Raw genomic sequence first — 23,468 nt, forward strand, 5'->3', positions numbered from 1 at the left:
TTAGATATACTGAAAGCTTTCGATACCGTTGACCACCAGATTTTGTTAGGTAAGCTTAGGAATTGTGGTGTCCGTGGTAGTGTGATTAAGTTATTTGAATCTTATCTAGCAGATAGGTCACTATTTATGGAAACAGGAGGTATCTCGTCTAGCCGTAACCCAATCCGGTGCGGTGTTCCTCAAGGCTCTCCACTCGGTCCACTGATGTACGCTGTTTGTATTAACGATTTATGCAACGCTGTGTCTGCCCTAACAAATTACCTAAGTTCAGATTTTAGAGGCCCAAAGAAGGCCTTTATATTGTTTGCAGATGACACAAATCTCACGAGTATTGCTCGTACGGAGCAAGAATTAGTCGGATTGTTAGAAAGTGACCTGCATAATATTGAACGATGGATGACACTGAACAAACTGGCTATCAATTTTAATAAATCTAACTGGATTTGTTATGGGAGATCTAAGAATTACTATCATGGTTAACAACTTTTAACGCTGGTCCGTCCCAGAAATCTAGGAAAAGTACGGTAAAATACCTGGGAGTTATTCTGGATGAGACCCTCTCGTTTGTAAAACAAATCCAGTGTGTATCTTCTAAAGTGGCCCGTAATGTTAGAATTATGCGTAAATTAAAGCATTTCTTTCCTGTTAGAATACTGCATCTTATTTATTTGTCTTTGGTGCACCCCTATTTACTTTACTTCAGTGTGGTCGTCCAAATTCATTGCACATCCTAGGCAGTTATATGTTCTCCAGAATGGGGCTATCAGGATTCTTTCCAATAATGATTCTCGTTTTTCGGTAAGGGATCTGTATAAGAGTTTGCATACGCTACCGATTTCTGGTTTATTTGAGTTCTATAGAACACGGTTAATGTTCAATATTTCGAACAATGCAGCACGGGATTGCCTGCATAATATCTTTTGTTACGTTTCTGAATGTGATCAATATGGTACTTGTAACACAGGTATGATTCAACGACCAAGAAAACCATCGACTCGGTCTGGCTTCTCGCTTAGACACGAGCTTCCGTTAACATGCGAAAGACTACCAGGTGAGATTCTAGATCAGAGGTTTAGACTCAATATCCGTAGGTTGCTAAAGGGCCATTGTGTTGGTTGTTATGATTTTGATTAATGTGTTTTTTTGTTTTTTTTTATTACCTCAAGTAGTGCCAAACAGTATGAGGATTGGCAATGGATATTAATGGTACCCCTTGGGGAATTGAGTGAGCAAGAGGTGTCTCGTCTTTTTTTTGTTTGTTTTTTGTTTAAATGATGTGAGGATATTAAGTTGAAAAGAAATAGTGCCTGACAAGCCTGGATGGCCAGGCTTCTGGAAGTTTGTAAATATTTATCTAAATAAAGTGATTTTTCTATAGAAAAGGAAACTATATATATATATTAAGTATTCAATTAAAATATACCTGCATAGTAATTTATTTCACTGAGACTAAGCTAAGTATCTCTGAATGCAGACAAAGAAATCGGTCTTCCTCAGATCAAGAATTTAAGTGTGTCACTATAATAGACAAGTGCCCTTGTGAATACATTTAGGTCCATTTCGTTTATTCATTTTGTCATCTACCGGATGTTGATTTTAACTTAGACTGGATGTTGATTTTTGCAAAGACAGATTTTTACTGAGAAGTTCTAACCGCTCAAAAAAAAGGAAGGAAAAAAGTTAAATATAAAACAAAGGAAGTTTTCTTTAGTTTTTGATTTCTATTTAACTTTTAAACTAATTATTTAACGTTTTGCTTTTTCGTTTTTTACCGTAGCTTGCGGCTTGGTGGAGGTCCTTGCTGTAATATATGCTTTTTATTTTCGTTGTTTCTTTTCCACTCGCCGAAAATAATCAAGGTTCTGTTTTTTTTCTTTGTTTTCGTATTTTTTGGCAAACGTGAATTTGCTTTTTAGTTTGTCCAGGAAAACTTAAAAGAAGAGCGGCTTTAGACATCAAAAAATTATAACTTTGCCAAAACACTGTTTTTTAAAGCAACATGTAGTACAATATTTTTATTATGAGGAATCCAGTGTTCCCCTTTTACAATTTTAAACAAAAACACATATTAATCTTTAAGGTTACAGCTTTGGTCATTTAGAATTCACCTTTTTTTCGAAAATTGATAATCCTAGCTAATTTAGTCATACTGAAATGCTGAACATATTATATGCGGGGCTCCCATAATGTTAATAAAGTTAATAAACTGTTTTCCTCTCATAAATTTGTTGACTGTATTGCTGTCGGAAAAAAGTTGGAATTTATTTAGTTTTTTTTTCAAAAAAGTCCGCAAAGTTCAGCCTATAACAGAAAACTTGTGGAATACCTCAAACAAGCCACACATAAATAAGTGTCTACATATATAATGGTATGTATTTGTTAAAATATTTTGTTTGGTAAAACAATAAGGTCTTGAAAAAAATATTTTCATCTTAGCCTTACTCATTAAAAGCAAAAAAATGCTTAAGAAGATGGTTTTTTCAGCTCCACGTCTGACTGATTCAATTGATTATTTGCTATGAATAATCGCTGTAAAGTGAAAAAGGTGAAATTTTTATACGAGCAGGACAAACTCTATGGTGCACAATTTTATGAAAAACTTTAGTAACTTCACTGACACCAAAGGAACCCCATAAAGCCCAGTCTTCATTATTGCTTTTTCAGGCGAAGTCGGCCGAGTGAAAGCAGAAAATTATTCACCGAAAAACAGAATTCTCTCGAAAAGCCACTTTAAATGCTCCTTATTTGCTTTTTGAGCATCAACAGCAAATACCTTTAACAGATCGAATACACTTCGGAGAATTGAAGGCGAAATATTTCTCTTAGTTAGCAATTTTAGTTACTATTAGTGAGCAATTCTGTTTCCGCTGCGGAAACAAATACCTGTTAGCTAATATTGTTTGCAAACAATTAGACGCGAAAAAACCCTCAAGTGATTAGTAGAAGAACATGCAGAGAATAATCACTTCAGTTTCTAAAAATTCGATATTCGACAAAGAAGCCAGTAGCTCTGTTGCCCACAGAGTGAAGCAAAAAGAAAAGGGCTAAATAGTATCAACTGAATAGCCCGCCTGCTGTGAACTGGGATGCCAAATGGACACTTTTAGTGCCTTTTGGACACTTTTTCACTCTGAAGGACACCGGGACACTATTGGATCAAAAAAGGCAGCTTTTGGAAATAAAGGACGCTTTTTGAACATTTTTCCAAATCAAAAATCAAATGTCTTTATTTTCTTCTTTTTTTACTTTTTTTTTAATTTGTACTTTACTTTTAAGCTTTGGTAACAGCTTGGGGATTTTTCTTAGATGTTTTTTTGCCCTGCGCAAGCACCATTTATCAACCGAATAGGACCTAAAGTCTTAACTAATGTGGTATGAAAGAACTATCGAATCCATCTTTTTCTTCTATCCTATGGTTGACGTTTGTCATCAAGTCGATCAACTTCAAGGACCTACCTACTGCTGGTGGCAAAGTCACCAAGGCCGCTGAGAAGGCTGGAAAGAAGAAGTGAATGGCCACTCCCTGCTGGCACGTTCCGCGTAAATCCGTGTGGCGTGTAGCCGTGTGCATATGGCTGATATTATAAGCCTTCTGAAGCCTATTACTGATTCTAAGTGGGAGCGAAGGGGTAGCTAAGCCTGGAAATTTCCACGGTGGTGGTTGGCATCCAGGCAATGAGGCTTGACTCTCCGTCCCAAGGCTGCATACGAAGTCTGCTAGCGCACCTCAAAGTGGTGAAGGAGTGTAAACATCACTGAGCTCCACGCCGAGCAAGGTGACGACTAACGCACTTTGGGTGATTACAAGACTGGGGACCTTGTGATGTACCTTATCCCCAAGAAACGCTCAATGATGCTGACAAATATGATGATGCAAAGTTTGGCTACGGCATCCCCGGTATTAGCAATGTGACGAGAATGCTGTTCTCATCGAAAAGTATTACAACTACCCTCCTATCAAGAAGACAAGGCCTGAATATCGGCTGCTGGAACCTGTGTTCGATTAAATGTTTATTGACACAATCTTTTGTAGCTGATGAATATTATTTTTATAACTTTGATAATCTGTGTGTTTCTGACACGAGACTAAATGGACATAACATCTTGACCCTTGAATTCTCGGCTGGGAAGGCGGTCTATTTTTTAACTCGGGACCATTAGATGGATATGGCCGGGCAGGAGTAGGTATCCTGTTGTCCCCCAAAGCAATCACTGGGCTCATCGAATATGAGCCTGTGTCTGAGAGAATCGTACGGGCAAGAATTAAAGGTCGCACGAACAATCTGACTATCCTTAGCGTTTACGCCCCAATAACAGATGCCACTGAACAGCAAAAAGATCAGTTTTTCAGTGACCTGCAGACAGTCATTGATAAGGTTCCCCAGAAAGATATCCTCCTAATTGGAGGCGACTTCAATGCCAGAATCGGCAGAAAGCTGAATAACTTGGAACAGGCGATCGGCAAGTGCGGCCTTGGAGAGCGGTGCACAAATGGAAACAGGCTCCTGCTGTTCGCAATGCAGAACAATCTCGCTGTGGCTAACACCTGGTTTAGGCACAAGTCGTGTCATACGTATACACGGGAATCTCGTGATGGAAGAATAAAGGCCCAAATAGATTATCTCTTTGTATCCCGATGATGGAAATCCATGGTGTTGGACTCGAGAGTGCGCAGAGGTACTAACACGGAATCACAAAATGGATCTGACCACTTCTTGCTGAAGACAAGGCTAAAGTACAGACTTAGCTCAAGGAAGACTACTATGCCAAACCAGAAAATAGACGTGTTGAAGCTGAAAGTAGATGAGTACCGAGGAGTGTTTGTCCTTGAACTCTCAAACAGATTCGATGTCTTTCAAGATGACACCAAGGAGGCAACCCTGACAGATCAGTGCCCGAACTGCCCCAAGATAAAGAGATAAAGATTGAGAAGAAATGAAGCAAACTCAAGGACCACATCAATAAAGCTGCCTCAAACATACTTGGGTTTGTCAAGCGTAAAACCAAGAAATGGATCTCAGAAAAGACACTCAAACTCTGCCAAGAAAAAATAAATGACTAACCAGAAATCCCCCACATACAAAGTGATACGACAAAAATGTCACAAATCGAAAAGATCTGACATAAAAGCCTACTGGTCTAATGTCCCCAGTGATATGAAAAGAGCCACATAACGGAACGATACACGAAAAATCTATCAGATACTTGGAGAATGCACTGGGAAGAAGATGCAAACTACCATCCTCTCGCTTAAGGTGAAGGATGGTAAAATACTCACAAGCAGCGAGGAGCTTATCTGGCGAGCTCACTTCCAAGAGCTATCGAGACCAGTAGACAATAGTAATCGAAAGCAACCACTTACTGGACCGCAGAGCCTCCCACACAACCAGGCTTATAAAATTGTATGTATGGACCCACCCTCCAGGGATGAAGTAATTAAGGCGATCCAAGTTTTGAAAAACCATAAAAGCCCAGGAATAGCTGGGATTCCTACCGAGCTACTGAAAGCTCTCCCTGAGGTGGTGATGGATAAATTTCATAGCGTGATAACAGAAGGCTGGGACAATGAATACATCCCAGATGACTGGAAGACCTCAATAATTGTCCCTATCTTCGAAAAAGGAGACCTAATGGACTGCAAAAACTACCGAGGTATATCCCCTATTCTCATTGCTGCCAAGCTGTTCGCAGTCATACCTTTAAATAGATTCAGAGACACCAGAAACAGACGAACGGGACTCAACCAAGCAGGATTCAGGCCGGGCATGGGTTGTTGTGACCAGATTTTTAGCCTGTGACAGATCCTTGAACACCGGTTTAAACACCAGCAGGAAACAATCCAAATCTTCATAGACTTCATTACCGCGTTTGATTCGGTCCATCGTGATTCAATATGGGAATCAATGAGAGAGGACGGTGTGCCTGAGAAGATCATCAATCTGCTCAAGGTATACTATGCTGGAACAAAGGCCCGGGGAAGAGTCGATAGCAATCTTTCATATCCGGTCCTGATCGAGGAGGGTGTACGTCAAGGCTGTGTCCTTTCACCAACTTTGTTCAACTTCGTCATCGATTGGATCCTCAGGGTCCTGGACAAGCATAAAGAGGTTGCAGTGAGCCCGTCCTTCCCCGTCACAGATCTTGACTATGCTGACGATGTGGACATGATTGCTGAATCTGTTGCAGAAACCCAGGCTATGATAACTGACATGGCGGTCAAGGAACTCTCGTATAAGCAAAATATGTCTTAAATGTCTACCACTACCGGTATGGAAGAAGAGGGAAGGAGGCTTTAAGAAGACGTGGGTAGCAATAGTTAAGTCTGATCTGGAGCCAAACGGAGGATTCCGAATATTCGGCCGTCGCTGGGATCACCAGTGGCTTGAAATAATGGAGCCTGGCACTCTCGAGCGAAACCTATGGAAGCAAACATGTCGTCCTCTGCTGGGCGCCACGATGAGTCTGGATACGCCTTGAACGTGCAACAAGTACAAATAAGCACAAGGCTGTTATTATACTGCTGTCATAGAAAGAAAGGAGTTTCGCAGAAAAGCTGTGTTGTGGCTCAATTTTATTTATAGCCGCTAGCGAATGTTTCTGTTTTATATTCTATACTTTCAGCTGTAATTTTTTGTCTAACGCTTGTCGCCAGTTTCTACCGAGTATAACTCAAGCAAATTTATTTCAATCGGCCTTGTCTTCTCACTTTTTTAGTTCTCGAAAACTTCATTTTTTCTCCGGGCTAATTCTAAATGTTCATAAAACGACAGGATAGAGGACTTGTTAAATGATTTTAACCCCTTGACCAGCCAGTTGACTGAGTGGTTAAGAAGATCGACGTATTTTGTTGAACTTTAAAACCATGTAGGTAAAAATAAACATTTCGTTGCTACAGCCGTTCGGACCTTGTCGCACCCTAAGATCCTTAATAGCTACCGAAGATCAACGACTCGCATCTTTTTCGCATAGCTTATGAAAATGCCGAAGTGAAAATGAATCTCTATGATTGGTTCTTTACTTTTCAAATAAGATAGGTAGCGATATTGATAATCGATATAAAATTTCGCTCTGTTGACATTCTAATGACGATTTTTTTTATGCCATCTCTTCAAATTGAACTAGTACTAAACTTAATTTATTGGTAGCGTTAATGACAAAGATGGAAATACTTGCAGAACTCATGCAGGTAACAGACCGCGAGGCAGCGGAACAAAGAAGGACGAATTTAACAGATTTTTTGACACTTTTTTCACAGGCTCTGAAAATTCATAGTGGCAACCCTGTAATTTGGCTAGTTTTCTAGAGGGACACTAAAAGTGTCCATTTTTGGCTGATTTGAACACTTTTGTCCTTAAAAGTTTTGGCAACCCTGGCTGTGATTAGAAGAAGAAGAAAAATTCGTCATCACTACCTAAGCTAATCTAAAATGGTGAAGAAGCATTCGAGAAAGAAACCACACTCGGGACACCAGAGTTCATCGGATAGTGAATCTAAGGATTCTCATAAAAGTAAGTCAATCAGAGCAAAGGCTAAATAAACATCTTAAATGTTAGCCTAATAAGGTAAAAAGCTAGTATCCAGTTTAGAAAAATTAGGCTAGCCTATATAAAACTCAAAACCCTTACATCTTGTTACTAGACAAGAATTGAGGGTCAATATCTACGAAATCATATTATTGAGTAAGGAATAAAGTGAATACACCATTTGATGCCTTATTTTATGCTGATTACGAATATAATAAGAATTTCTTTCGGAAATGAATTTCAGCCCCCCCCCCCCTATACAGGCTATACCTAACCTAACCCTGAATTTGCATATATAGGGCGGGGGGCTGAAATTCATTTCCGATAGAAATGCTTATTATATTCATAATCAGCATAAAAAAAGGCATCAAATGGTGTATTCACTTTTGTCCTAACTCAAAAATATGATTTTGTAGATATTGACCGAAAATTCATTTCCGATAGAAATGCTTATTATATTCGTAATCAGCATTAAAAAAGGCATCGAATGGTGTATTCACTTTAGTCCTAACTCAATAATATGATTTGGTATCTATAGCCTATAATTAGCCTATTGTCTAAATTATTAAAGATCAAACACTTTAAATTATTAGTTTATTGACTTACCTAGGCTAAGCCATGTTTTCAGATAACATGGGTTGGATGCATGTAGTGCAGCAAGCATTTTAAAAATGCAGCTTCTACTGCCAAATAACAGGGTTGGAACCCACTCTGCTGAAAATGCCTTATGGTGGGATTGAAGGGAAGAATTCAAAAATTATATAATGTGAACTTTGAAACCAATGTAGATAGATATCCACTCTTTGACTTTTGGAAAAAATTAGTTTATAAGCATAATAATATAAAATGGTACTATCCAATCTCCTTATAATTAAAAATATTTGGTAAATTTTTACCAAATCATATTATTGAGTTAGGAATAAAGTGAAACTCCACACAATGCCTTTTTTTATGCTGATTAAAAATGTAACAATCATTTCTATTGGAAATGAATTTCAGCCCCCCCCCCCTAACCTAACCCCCACCCCCATTATTGCAAATATATATCCTGAATTGACATATAGGGGGGGAGGGAGGGGGGGCTAAAATTCATTTCCAATAGAAACAATTTTTATATATGTAATCAGCATAAAAAAGGCATCAAATGGTATATTCACTTTATTTGAAACTCAATAATAGGATTTGGTAAAAATTTACCTATTCTTGTCATCTAGTTGGAAAATTTTGCCCATCCCTGTAGAAGAAATCTATATTTGCCAATTAGTTGACAAGAAATGTTTCTCCAGCAAAACTTCTATTTTCCAACCAGTTGACTAATAACTTAAACCCAGAAACACTTAATTTTACCAACTAGCTGGAAAGAAACATTGTCCCAGAAAACAATTCATTTTCCAACTTCTTGACTAATAACTTAGCCTATCCCCAGCAATGCTTAATTTTGCCAACTAGCTGGAAACAAACCTTGCCCCAGAAAACAATTTATTTTCCAACTAGTTGACTAATAACTTCTCCCCAGCAACACTTGATTTTGCTAACTAGCTGGAAACAAACATTGCCCCAGAAAACAATTGGGATACCACCAGATGGCTAATTTGGCAGTGTATATATATACAAATTTTGAATTAGCCAACCAATCAACCAGTATTGTAAGCCTAAGAGTCCTGTTTGACATAGGTAAACATATTAAGAAAACAATTCTTCCTGCATAATATGCAGAATAATCCTAGCTAACACCTTTAGCAGGGGGACAGACTTTATCTTCACTTCTATCCTTGCTTTTACAGTTTTTCTAAGAACTTACTAAACTTCATAGGACCTCAATATTCGTAAAGTAAATATCTCCACCCCAATAATTTGCAAATATATACCCAGAATTGCATTCTCAACCTAAATATAACAACCATTTGCATCTCAAATGAACTTTACTCCCATATTAGCCATGTGGTGGATGTCCCTGCTAAACTGAAATTTTACCATTATTTGGAAATTTGACTAATCTACCCTTCTATTCTTAGAGATGTGTGCACTCACAGTTTCAAGTAGCCTATCCTATAATAAATAGGCTAGGGTGAAAGCCTATTGAAAAAATAAAGTTTTGTTGGGGAGAAGTTACTAGTCAACTAGTCGGAAAAGTTGACTAACAAAGTTCTTATTTCATGCTCTTTTTCAATATATTAGTTGTTATCCTGAGAACAAAGCAAACCTCCCTCCCTGATGATCCCATCAATTTATAAAAACCTAAAAGAAAATTCTAAAAAGTAGATGACAATTTGCTAGATGTTTTCCATAGAAATTGCCTACAGATTGTTCTGATTATCTGGCTGACTGACCATATTTCAAACAGTAGGCTGTACAAAAAATGTAGTTCAACCCTGCTTTCTAGGGCTATAATGAAAGAAAGGTTGAGATGGATAGGGCACATTCTGCAGATGAAGGATGGCAAATTGCTAGAGATTTGCCTTTTTGTCAGCTGTCTAGGGCTAAAAGGAAAGCAGTTTGTCCTTGTCTGGGTTGAGAGGATGTCATAAAGAAAGATTTAAAGGAAATTGTAACTTCCTGGGAGAGGAGAAGTTGCTAGTTGGAAAATCAATTCTTTTCTGGGGCAATACTAGTCAACTAGTTGGAAAATGAACTGTTTTCAGGGGCAATGTTTGTTTCCAGCTAGTTGGCAAACTTAAATTTTGCTGGGGAGAAGGTATTAGTCAACTAGCTGGAAAAATTAAGTTTTTCTGGGGAGAAGTTATTAGTCAACTAGCTGGAAAATTAAAGTTTTGCCGGGGCAACATTTATTGTCAACTAGTTGACAAATTTAGTGTTGCTGGGGAGAAGTTATTTGTCAACTAGTTGGAAAAATTAAGTTTTGCTGGGGCAACATTTATTGTCAACTAGTTAGCAAATATAGATTTCTCCTAAACAGATGGGCCAAATTTTCCAACTAGATGACTAAAATGTTTTTAATTATAAGGAAATTAGATAGTACCATTCTATATAGCCTAAGCTTATAAAGTAATTTTTTCCAATAGTCAGAGGATGGAGTCCCAATGTAGACTCCAGTAACCTTAAGGTTTAAGAAAAGGACTAGATCAAGAAGTACAAAGATGTTTGTTTGTTAGCCTTATTTATGCTTCAGATTTTCATTGATAGGCCCATTTACTGTTTTCCACATAAATAATTTGGTAGCCTAAATACCTAAGTGGCACAATAACTTAGCTAGGATGTAGTGAAAATGTTTTTTGATGCTTTTTTATGCTCTTTTATAATTCAAGAATTGCGTCTGGGACTAATTGCAGCTTAAGCCCTTAAAGGGGCCCTGAAGGTATTTATATGAATTATAAAAGAGCGTAAATAAAGCATCAAATGATATTTTCACTTTCATCCTAGCCAAATTATATGGTCAACTGCAAATTTGCCCACCCCCCCCTTCCTAATGTGCAAAGATATACCCAGAATGGGAATATACCCTGAATTGTCAATGGCAAAGTTTTGAATCACAAAACTCAGCGCTATTTTTGTTGATGGCATTCAAAAAACTTGAAACAGTCAAGCCACCTGAGACCAACACAGCTACACTCTCTCCTCCATCCCAATCTATTCAGAGCCTTCCTTTTTAAACCCTCCCAGGAAGTTCCCATTTTTATATTTGAGTTGCCTAATAAATGAGGTTTGAATTGCTATAAATAAGTATTTTTGGATATATTACTGTTGAACAACTTATTTTTAAACTAGTGATATGTTTTTAACCACTTTTCAATAACTGAACTAGTGTTGATAACTTCTTTGTGTGGTTACAAAATGAATTACCTTTGGGGCCTCTTTAAGGGTTCAAGATGCAACTAGCCCCAGAAGCAATTCCTGAATTATGAAAGAGCATAAAAAAGGCATCAAATGATGTTTGCCACCTAGTTGCCACCTTGATGTTTGCCACCTTGTTGTGCCACCTAGATATTTACCAATAATTTATTAAAAAAAACTTTCTACAAAATAAGTTTTTCAAAGAAAAGTAAAGAACTCCATTAAACCAAAAATGGGCAAAAATAATAAAAACCAAATGTGAAACTACCACAAATCAGCATTGATAAATAAATGAAACCCAAAACAAACAGAAATTACAATAAATAACCAAGACAAACTCAAAACAAGCAGAAATTAACTTGAGTAGGGCTCAAAACTGCTATGCCTTCCCAAGGCCAGAACATAATTTGCACTTGGGCTGTTGAGGGCTCTTGTTATCCTCAAAAACATAATTTCGGGACTTTTTAACTACATCAAACAAAATGGCTATCTCAAAATTTTGATTGGACATGTTTGGGGAGATGGTGGGTGTGAGAGGGGTACTAGTTTCCAGATTTTCTATCTGGAAATCAATTATGCTGAACAAAATGGCTATCTCAAAATTTTGCTCGGATGTGTTTGGGGGAATGATGGGCGTGGGGGGGGGGGCTAGGGGCCCTCCAATCACTTTTGACTATTAAAAAGGGCACAAGCCCTTTGAATTTCCAATCAAATGAGCCCTTTTTGAAGATTCTACAACAATACTTTCTATAATAACATTATATACCCCCAGGGCATAACTTATAACCCTTGCCCTGAGGGCTGTGGGAGAGTGTACTCCTCAAAAACATAATTTCTATCTGGAAATCAACTATTTTGAACCAAATGGCTATCTCAGAGTTTCGATTGTACATGTTTGGGGAAATGGTGGGTGTAGAAGGGGTGTTAGTTTCCATCCAATCACTTTCGGCTATTAAAAAAGGCATAATCCATTTCCCTATGAGATGGGTCCTTTTCGAAGTTTCTACAACAACTCCTTTGATATGAAGTGTCCTGGTCTAAAGAAAAAAATAATAATACATTGTTCTTTACTTAGGGGGTGTGATTGTGCTACCTATGATTCTAATTTTATTAGCTGTTTCTATTGTTGCATTTCAACTGTTTCTTATAGAGATGCATAAATTGGATTTATTGTGAAAGATTATATTAATGGATAGTTTTCAGCACAATGATAAAGGCCTAAAAAAAATGAACAAGAGATCCTAATGAACAAAATTCATCAACTATGAACTTGGGTTTGTAGTTCATTTTTAAGCTCTTGCACCAATTACTGTGAACCCTGTGTTTGAACTTGGTATTTAAGCAGGTTCCAGATTTAAGAAAGCCAGGTTTAAACAAGATAGAAAACACAATGGCTGAAAACAGTTGATAGGAGACTCATGTAGTACCCAAACTTCTGAAAGGGACTGGTGCAGAGCTGGGTATTAACCCATGTTGGAACCTGGTGCCTGAAAGCACAGCTCTAAAAGGACCTCTTTTTGGAAATACTAATTATCTTATTTTGATGCATAAATCCTTTCAGTGTTTCAGTTTTATTTTTCATATATTAACAAAAAGCTGATTGTCTTCTGATTCTAAAAATGTAACTTTTATTGCTTGATATTTATTCTATAAATCACAAATATCAAATATTGCTTGTCAAAACAGAGACCACATTTTGAATTTATGATGACAAATTACTCCCACTGGGCTGGCTCCAGTGAGTGGGGATTTGGTCTAAACTTGCATTGTGTAAAATAGGGGTAGTCCAAAAATCCATCTCTATTTTCTTGGAATGTCAAAGAAAAGTGTTTTTCCCAAAAAGAGGTCTTTTACCCTACTTATGCATACCCCACCCCCATGTTGTATATTCTGATTGCGTTAATAATAGCATGATTTGATTGCAGTGTGCAATTAGGCCTGTTGAGAAGGAAACATGTTAGAAAACAATTCTAAGGGCTTCATAATATGGATATAAATTGTAGTTACCTAATCATTCCATAAGGCACTTTACTTTAATCAATCCCCCCCACTAATGTGCAAATATATAACCCAAATTATTATATTTTCCATACATTTTTTGTTTCTTGATTTTGTCAATGTTGCTTCAATTTAAAAGTATTAAGTTGAGTCAAAAGAGTGATGTATGGCAAAATGCATACCAAAAAGTACAATTTGGGCTAGGCAATTTAGGTACCAATGTATTATATTATATAGCTGAAAGGGCAAAGCTAAGTCTTGGTATTAGTAAATTCTCATTCCAAATGGGCCCTAACCAGACACTGAGTTCTTCTTAGACAAGATTACCCTATAGATCATAAATGAACCTCTCCTCCCATGTAGAAGCTCGTTCTCTAAGATGGTACAGCCACTTACTCTGCCTCCAACCAACTACCCCTGCAAGGATCATATCGGACTTCAAGACAAATTGTTAATGTGGACTTTTATCTTAATAGATTTAACTTAGTGGATTTATGAAATTATGTTTGGTAACGTATATTTGTGTTTCAGGCACTATAAAGGAGGGCTGTGGGTCATTGTGTAGGCTGGAAGGGATTGCAAATGCCTAAAAGTGCACATTTTAATGCCCAAATTGTCTAGTTCTCCATATGCCTCCACATAAATATAGGAAAGAGTCTAAGGGGGGATAGGAGTTATTATCATCTCCCTTCATTTAGATTAAGCCTGGATAAGGGTGCTACAGGGAGATGCCTCTCTTTTATTATACAAAAACTTTTCTTGTATTTATTTTAAAGCTTCATTTAACTAAACTGATTTGCCTCATTATTTGAAGTGGTGGTAGGAGAGGTAGAGATTGATGTCTTATCCCTTTTGATTCCCGGGAATATTTTTGGTCTAGACCTTTATTATTGATATGGGGGGGGGGGGGGTATTACTATCACTCTCATTGCTACAATATTTTTCTATGTAGTATAAATATTGCTTTCACATGCCAGCCGGCACAGAGGGGGAAACGGCGAGGCAGGCCATCATGGGCCTTTCCAGGAAATCCTTGGGGTATGGGAGAGTGACAAGTACTACCAGGAGTTTTGTTTTCACTAATTCTAAATGGTAATTACCCTGTTTTCCTATACAAAATGTTTAAATGTATTTTAACATGCATATACAATTTATTTCAACATCAGAGAACACTATTGTAGAGATTGTGATGGCTTTAGCTCATGGGTGCCCATAAGCTGAATTTTAGGAGGGGGAGGGGGCTTACTTGATCTAATTGGCACTTCCAATGCTGTATAATAGAAATATCTGAGCAAAAGTATAAAAATGTAATGCCGCATCATTTAGCCAGGGAGCGCCCCCCTGCCCCCCTTATGGGTGCCCATGCTTCAGTGTCATAGAAGACCAAGTCATGCAGAACTTCCATCCACATGAACAATAATACCCGTCTTGGTCCATCTGGTAAGTCTAGGCATAATTTGTAAAAGTCAGAAAATGAATTTAAAAACAACTTTTTTTTAACTGAAAGTAAGGAGCAACATTAAAGCTTAAAACAAACAGAAATTACTCTGTATATGAAGGGGGCTACCCCTTCCTCAAAACCCTACTCTTCATGCTAAAGTTGGACTTTTTGTCATAATCCTTTAAAAACGATTGCTGAAACACAAGGGCTGTTGAACTGGAATAAGAAATTTGTTTAAAACACTGTAGTCAATAACAACCCATTTGGTAACAATTGTTGAAAACAGGTTAAATCTTCCAAAGGGCACTCGAACTTTTGATTTCCAATCGAATGAGCCCCCTCCAAAGTTTATTTGACCACCGTTCCCATAAAAACCTTACATCTTAACAATGGGCAACTTGCATAGCTTACGTGACCTTGGACTTAATAGACCTTTGGACTATTTTGAACAAAATGGCTGTCTCGAAATTCTGATCAGATGCGTTTGAGACAAAAACGGTTTGGAGCTCCAAGTGCTTCTAGCTTTCGAAAAGGGCACTAAAACTTTTAGTTTGCAATAAAACGAGTCCCCTCCAAAGTTTACACAACCACCACTTCCATATAAAGTGCCTCTGTGAAAAAAAAAAAATATTAATACATTGTACCCATATGGGATTATGGCTCTTTTATGGCAACGCTGTAGTATTGCCTCTGACTTAAACAGGTGAGTAGAGCTTTCAATTTTGCTTCTAATGAACTTCCAGAATTATCAAGGGGAAATTTTCTGCAGAGGAGAATTTTCCAGGGGGAAACCTAGACCCAGTCCAATTTGAACATTATTTAGCCAGATAGGTTTAGGAAAATTATTGCTGCAGTATATTCAAGAAATTTTGCCCTCAACATTTGCGTTGTGTCAGATTTTTAAATCTCTTCTACTATAACCATTTACATCCCCTGTAACTTAATGCTTGGATATAATCTAAGGTCTTTGGCAAAAGTTCGTCGTGTTTTATTTGGCATTATGAACAGCTGTTAGTGAGAAACACACATACTACAAAAATGGAGGAAACCATCAAAATGAGTTAATGTTTGGTTATGAAAAAGGTAATATCCAGGTATTAATGATGTAAATTGGAGAATGGGCTATCCACCTTCATTCTTTGACTCCTTAGATTTTGAAAGAAAATGTTTTTGAAGAATACTTTATTGAAAAATCCTTTTTGCATATTCAGTGAAAAAATTAAAACAGCCAATCTCACCCCCCCCCCCGAGAACTGAAAGGTTTTTTTTTGTGTATCCATCTATATTTTGGGATTTAACTCCATTTCCAGGCATTTTTTTTTGGGGGGGGGGGTGTATGTCAGACCAGAAGTGACTGGTAAGGGTAAGTGAAAATCAATAGTTAGCAATTTATAAAATGGCTTTGTTATGCATAAAATAAAAATAGCTTTTTAGTGTTCTCGATAGAATAATGGTAAATTGTTAAGAATAAGGCTTTGGTAACCAATAAACATGAACCTATGTATTTTGGAAAAAAAAACTTACACGTCTCAACTGCTTTTACTGCTTCCAGTTTTCTGTCCCATTTTTCTAGAAAATGGATAGTCCAAACATGGTATTACCACACTAGGCAATCATGGACCATTGAAAGTGAACATCCAGAGATCAGACGTTGCTGCTTGTGGTTGCATCCCAAGTAAATTTTTCTTTTCTGTCATATCATAATCAGAAGTCAGTTGAGGAGAATTAGCTAGAGTTGCTATAGAGAAAGAAAAAAATAACTCTGGCTGATATGATAAGCCAAAGAGAAACAGCAAATTTTTTGGGAGGTAGTACTTTTTATACTGTGGTATTACTTTTAAGTGATCCTGAGTATTATCGTTAATTCCATTGGAATTGGCAACACTGCTCTTACCTCCTTTAGAAATAATTTTAAGTTGGCCTGCGATCACTAAACATATTGCCTTTAAATTTTTCAAATGCATTTAAAAATAAAGTCAGGTGCGCTCCCTACTTAAACGAACCTCTAAGTAATGAGTCAGATAATAATTCTCGTTCTTTTTATAGCTTAAAGGTTTTAGTTGTTGCTTCTCCATCACCTCACTACATTAGTACATACTCGCTTTTCTATTTTGAAGAAGAATGGTTGTGTCAAACAGCTTTTGACTTCTTTTATTAATTTTGAACTTCTAATTTCCCTGTTTCCACTTCTTCTTCTAATTCACTGCAGGCGGGCTATTCAGTTGGTACTATTTAGCCCTCTTCTTTTTGCTTCACTCTGTGGGCTACAGAGCTACTGTCTTGGTTGTCTCTTATTTTTAAGATATTCTCTCATATCTTTCAGTAGATATTTTGACTCAAGCAGTTCGATTTTAAAACGATAGATATTAATTTTTGTGCACTGTCTCCAGGCCTAGTTGTCTAGGCTCTTGGCTGAGAGTCATATTTTGGGGTGTTTGAAGCATTTTAATAGTTTGCAAAGCAAGGTATGTTGTGCAGATGTCAGCATATTACATTCAAATAGGCAATGGTCAATTGTTTCATTAATCATATTACAATGCCTGCAAAGAGGGGACAGGGGAATTGAACCACTTGAATTAGAAAGCTTATATGAGAATGCAAGGAAATTTAGTCCATTTGTTCCAGAACAAATTCTATGATAAATTTTAGAAATATACTTATTGGGAAAGGGGGAAAGGATAGGGTTAATCTTATTAAAATTAATATCTGATAGCCTCCATCGGTAAATTTCTCTAATTGGGGTTGGTCTCCCACTTGGCGGGTAAATATTTATAGCAATTTTTGCTATTTCATCAACCTGATGATTACCACTTATGCCAGAGTGGCTAGGAATGTACTGAATATAAGTTTTTATGCCACTTGAAGCAAGATTATCAATAATAATGAGACAATGATAAGTGTCAATGTCCAACTTATATTGAGGAGCTGAGGCCATCAACTCAAGGCTTGATAGAGAGTCCGAATATATGATAATATTATTCGAATTTGCAATCAAAGGTTGGTTTTGCTTAAAGTGTTCTAATGCCATGATTATGGCATTTAATTCAGCAGACATTATGGATAAATTATTAAATAATCTCTCTCCCATTGCAATTTTCAGGTGAGGAAGGAAAACACCACTTGCAACCTTCTCATTCATTTTTGACCCATCAACAAATATTTGGAAGTGATTATTATTGGTAATTGTATTAAGTTCTGAAAATTTTTTCTCGACAAAAGCAATGGGGGTTAGATCTTTATTCCACTTTGAGAAATCAGTATTTATTATGGGAAATTGACCTATTCCATGGAGGGGATTGGGGGAAAGTAAGAGCAATAGACTTTGCTGGTACAGGGAACTTCTTCTGAATATTGGCATACTCATCTGCAATGCCTCTATACATGGCTGGATTTCTTAACCAATTATGTAATGTGTGTGAGCTATTTGATTCGATTTTTGTAAGATGTTTTATCAAGAGAAAGCTATGTCTCTCCCTTATTGTTGTTAATCCACTCTCCATAAGCAGAAACTTGGTGCTTGTGGGTTTCCTAAGACCAAATATGAGACGTATTATATCGTTTTGTGTTGTTTCTATTTTTTGCATCTGGGTCTTTGCACATGCACCATAGACGATGAGCCCATAGTCAATATGGGGTCTTAAATGTAATTTATAAAACTGGAGTAAGGTTTTCTCCTTTCTTTCCCAGTGTGTGGAAAGAAGTTTGTTTAGTATATTTGTTTATCTATAGCATTTTTTTTATTGTGTTCGAAATGTGGAGGTGGAAATTAAGTTTTTGGTTAAGCAGGAAACTCAAATAATTTATTTGATTGTCTTATAGAATAGTTATTTTATTTAAAGTCTAGTTTGTAATTAACATGGGTTGCTGTCGATGAAATTGGATTATTTTTGACTTGATGGGTGCAATGGGTAAATCTGAATGTTGAGAGTGTTTGTCTGAATGTTTTGTCTGAATGTTGTCTGAATGTTTTGGGGTGAAGAGGCTGAACCAACACAAACGATGAAACTTCGCACTTCTATGAAGGAAGATTCATTTATTGCATTTGTTAGCAAGATGAAAGCATCTGTTGAGGAGTGGTGTTTCCTGAATCCAGTTTGAGTGTGTGGGATCATATTATTTTTTTCAACAAACCACAGGAGTCTGTGATAGATCATTTTCTCCATTATTTTCCCAATCACAGGAGTAATCATTATGAGCCTATAAGACTCGGTTATCTTTTGGTTTATTTTTCTTTAGGATTGGTAGGAGGGACGAACATTTCCATATATTGGGGAACATAGAAGATGCCCAAGCGTGATTATAACAAATTAGCAGTTCTTGTTTGTATGAAGCGGTGAGATATTTTCTCCATGTAGAGTTTGTATGGTTAGTGATGCCAATAGTTTTGATTGTACTAATTTTTATAGTATTATTCAAGTTCTAGATTTAAAATGGAATGGTTACACACTCGGTTTCAAGCCATGGTTTAAAAGTTGGACTCATAGGACTTGGGGACAGTGTGCTTTAACTTATTTATATTCGCTTATTAACGCAAAGAGCTTCAAATATGTTAGCTTTTTCGTTATCATTGTCATAGTGGGTATTATTATGTGTTAGCTCATACAGGAGTGGGTTGGGGGAAGTCTTTTTCCCACAGATGTGGCTTATGACTTTATGTATAATTGGCTGATGTGTTTCTCTGGAGAGATTATTTGCAAAATTATTCTAGTAATTATATTTAGCATTTATTATAGTCCTTTTTAGAATAGATTCTGATTGTAATTTTTTTAAATATGTAGTAGGAGATGGTTTTTTTATGAATTCTGTCCTAGCTGCCTTTTTTATCCTCCAGTTATTTAGGCACTCATTTGTCCACCATGCTTTAGGAATTTGTTTAGGGAATGTTTTCTTAGGTGTTGTCTTGGGGATAGCATGATTAGATGTATTTATTAGTAAAGATGTCAAGGCTTCAGCATGCGTGTCAACTGTTGTGTTAGAAATGCATGAACTTTGGGTGAAACTTGTAATTTCATCATTTAGCTTAGTTTGGAACATAGACCAATTTGCTTTAGTGTTGATATATTTGGAGGTATGAGATAAAGTTTCAACAGGTTCATTTAGGGAGCAAACTATAGCAAAGGGGTCAGTACATAGACTATCAATTTTATTTATGTAAATTTTGTTCAAAAAATTTAATGAAATATGGTTGAAATATGTGTTCAGGTTTGGAGGGGTAGCAACAGCTAATTCATTATTCTTTGAAGGCATATGCTCAATGAATTTACCAGCTTTATTTGCTGGTTTATTCCCCCACAAAAGGCTGTGGGCATTGAAATCTCCACAAATAATGATATTTTTTAACATATTAGAATTATTTATGTAATTAAAGAAATCCTTGGCATCTGTAGTTTGGCCATTAGGGTTATAAAAGCTTATTATGTAGGTTTTTAAATTATTCAGCCAAACACTGATACCAATTACATCAACATCATTTGCAAGATCTGGAAAATTGATGCCACAAAATTTTATATTATTTTTAACTAATAAAGCTACCCCACCTCCTTTTCTCTCTGAAGATCTATCCTTTCTCAGGATAGTGTATCCCAGAGATTTAATTTGTTGATTTTGGGTTAAATGAGTTTCCTGGAGGCAAGCAATATTTATGGAATTATAATTCATAAAAGATATTAGTTCATTTAGCTTATTTTGTGTGAGTGATCTTACGTTCCACTGGAGTATTGATATGTGATGTTTTGTTGATTTATTTTACATATGACTGTGTATCAATGTTCAACTTTGTTAAAAGTAAAGCAAGATCTTTTTTTGCTTGAATGAGCATATCATCTGGGATGTAGATTTTTGCCAATTCTGCAATGATTTTTGTTTTCTGTAGTTGATGTATGTACATGGCCTGAACTGCATTACAGTTTAGAATGAATAAGCATATATTTGGGGATTGCATTTTTGGTTGTGCATCCTGTTTGTCAGTTAGGGGATTGATTCCTGGTAGTGTTTCTGGTTTATTTCTTCTTGGGAGGGGGGGCCAGGCTGACCTCATCTCACCGGACAAGGAAGCTTGTTGGCTTGGTGATTCCTTCTGATAGGGATTTGAGCTAGGTGGCTTAGAAGATGGTGTTTTATATGGGGTGCTTGATGCATTGGGGGTGTTTGACTTGGGGGTTTTGGTTGGTTTCATGACAGGCTTTATTTGGTATTGTTGGGCAGCATTTGCATCCATTGCTGCAAAGGGGTATGGGATGGCCTTCTCTGTTGATATTTGGAGTGTGAGAGCTCTTTTCTTGTATGCAGGGCATAATGATTTATTTGTAGGTTCATGTGGGCCTTTGCAATTGATGCATGTAGGCTGAGTGTTGTTGCAAGTTGTCAGCTCTTTAGGATGGAAAGCTTTACAATTACTACACTCTTGGATAATTTCATTGCATTTGTTTGTCGTGTGTCCCAGTTTGTGACACTTCTGACACTGGATAGGCTTAGGTTTGTATTCCTTGTGTGGTTTGATTTGCCCAAATAGGAATAATTTCTCTGGGATATTACTTTTTTCCTTCAGTGTGAATAAGAAGGATCTACTAGTTTTTAGGCCATTAGAGTTAGGTTTGCCAAGTTGGGTAACATCCTCAACTGGGATTGTGTTTCCAGCCCTATCTGAGAGGCCTTCTTTTAACTCCTGAGTGGATATCTCAGGGGGAACATTATAAACTACTATTTTTGTTGGTGATTGTTTTGGGTTCCAATTAGATGCAATAATTGGGGTATTCAGAAGGGATTTTAGGTTAATTATTGTATCTGCTGATTTCTGATCTTCTACAGCTATTAGGAGAGATCCATCACGGTTAATGTTAAGAGAGAACATTGATTTTAGCAATTTAAAAATTGCAACTCTTATTGCAGTGATCATTTTTATTTCAAAGGGGGTAGTAGGAGTAATTTTAAGGTAAATTCCTAAGTTTTTGGAGGGAGGATCTTGGGCAGGGAGAGGGGAAATGCTTTTAATTGGGGAGATTTTTTTCCTTTTTTAGAACTTCTGGAGAGGACCTCTTGAGACCCATTATCATCATTTATGGTTACATTAGCCCCTACACTTATCATTGTCCTATTCTCCGAATTGGAGCTATCATTTGAACTTTGAGATAGTGTGCTTGACCAGCCAAGATGGGTATCTTTCACTATGACACTTTCACTGGAATTTTATTTGGGATCTGGCGGGACTTTTTTTTGGGGAGGACTTCTAAACATTGCCTATTGGAAAAAGCTTTAAACACAAAAAAAACTAACGCAAGAAGGGGAAATAGAATGATATCAAACCGTCTGCACTATACTATGGGGAGGAGAAACACCACAGTATAGCCGTGAGGATGAGTTGAGCAGGATTGGTTTGGTACAACTGCTGAATAGAAGCGATAATAATTCACAAGAAAACATATTTTGATTTTCTTATAAGGTTGATGTTGTTTAAAACTTTATTTGTTGACCATTCCACTTGTTAATTCGGCTTTGATTTGGTCTACTTCTTCTTAAGTAGTTGGAAATGCTGGAAAGACGAATAAGGCATTGGGGGAAGGCACAGGCAGATATAACAGAGGTCATACTAGCTAGCAGTTGTATCTTTTGTACGTTTTTTATGTCCCTAGAACTTTCTCTGTCATCATTTCGTAAAATAGTGCTAAAAAGAGGGATTTTAGCTGCAAATAGGCAGAAAGAGTGGAAGGAAGGAAAGATTGCAATAAGGTAAAAAAATGAGTGCTAAAACTACAAAAGTCATTCATATATGTTACCGTGAACTTCCAAAATTGGTGAATGTCCAAAATACCTTTTTTCTCCTTAGATTTATTCAGCGTTGTCAGTGAACTTTTTCGGTTTAATTCAAGGTTTGATGATGACAGGGCACATTATATTAGGTTTGGTTAGGTTAGGTTTTTAACCCAATTTTGGTTAGGATATATATAAGCAAATTTAGCCTTATCTAACCTAACATAAACTAACATAATCCAACCTAACTTTAACTTTTATCATCATAGCATGCATTAGACTGAAAAAGCTGCCTCGCAAAGCTAATTGAATCCAAGCAGAGAAAAAATTTTTTTGGACATTCACCAGTAAATGCTGACATTAACCAGATTTTGGACATTCACGGTAATATATATATATATATATATATATATATATATATATATATATATATATATATATATATATATATATATATATATATATATATATATATATATATATATATATATATATATATATATATATATATATATATATATATATATATATATATATATATATATATATATATATATATATATGAATAAATAGACTTTTTTGACTTATTGCTCTTGCTCAGCAGGGTAGCCAGTGTACAGGAATCTGGTTGACAGTACTCTCAGTCTTCTCCAAGCATCCCTGTCCAGGGCTAGGGATGGGGCCTCATTTGGGCCGATGTTGCGGTTGAAGAGGCGTTGATTTATAACATCAGCCCATCTGTTGCGCAGTCTCCGTCGAGAACGTTTCCAGACAATCGATGGATTGAAGTCCGATATGATCCTTGCAGGGGTAGTTGGCGGGAGGTGGAGTAAGTGGCCGTACCATCTTAGAGAACGAGCCTCTACTTGGGTGGAGAGATTCACCAACTTGAAGGTCCCCAGGATCTCAGTATTGTGGATCTTATCATACCATTTGAAGCCTTCAATTTGACGCAGGGGTATAGCTGT

The 23,468-nt window shown here is 36.8% G+C and overlaps 2 protein-coding genes across 2 annotated transcripts in view; both read left to right on the top strand.

Annotated features, from left to right (window-relative positions):
- The first annotated feature begins 1,034 nt into the window (after nucleotides 1–1,034).
- On the top strand, nucleotides 1,035–6,477 carry LOC148956638 (protein CFDP2-like). The gene is made up of 3 exons (XM_089091544.1): nucleotides 1,035–1,051; nucleotides 4,298–4,628; nucleotides 6,277–6,477. The coding sequence occupies exons 1-3, from the start codon at nucleotides 1,035–1,037 to the stop codon at nucleotides 6,475–6,477; spliced, it is 549 nt and encodes a 182-aa protein (XP_088947670.1).
- A 915-nt stretch (nucleotides 6,478–7,392) lies between these two features.
- Nucleotides 7,393–23,468, top strand: part of Usp16-45 (ubiquitin specific protease 16/45) — an 81,182-nt gene continuing 65,106 nt past the window's right edge. Inside the window, exon 1 of the mRNA XM_089086354.1 lies at nucleotides 7,393–7,508. Within this exon, the coding sequence (XP_088942480.1) occupies nucleotides 7,427–7,508 (82 nt within the window). The 5' untranslated portion in view covers nucleotides 7,393–7,426. The remainder of the gene's footprint in view (nucleotides 7,509–23,468) is intronic.

Source organism: Artemia sp. Qi Xiang Cuo, chromosome 1 (assembly GCF_049724085.1).
Source record: "Artemia sp. Qi Xiang Cuo chromosome 1, ASM4972408v1, whole genome shotgun sequence".
In the NCBI taxonomy this organism is placed as follows: domain Eukaryota; kingdom Metazoa; phylum Arthropoda; class Branchiopoda; order Anostraca; family Artemiidae; genus Artemia; species Artemia sp. Qi Xiang Cuo.

Coding starts and splice junctions, on each gene's coding strand:
- LOC148956638 (XM_089091544.1), top strand. Junction 4,629..6,276: donor CCCAAATAGATTATCTCTTT/GTATCCCGATGA, acceptor CCGGTATGGAAG/AAGAGGGAAGGAGGCTTTAA.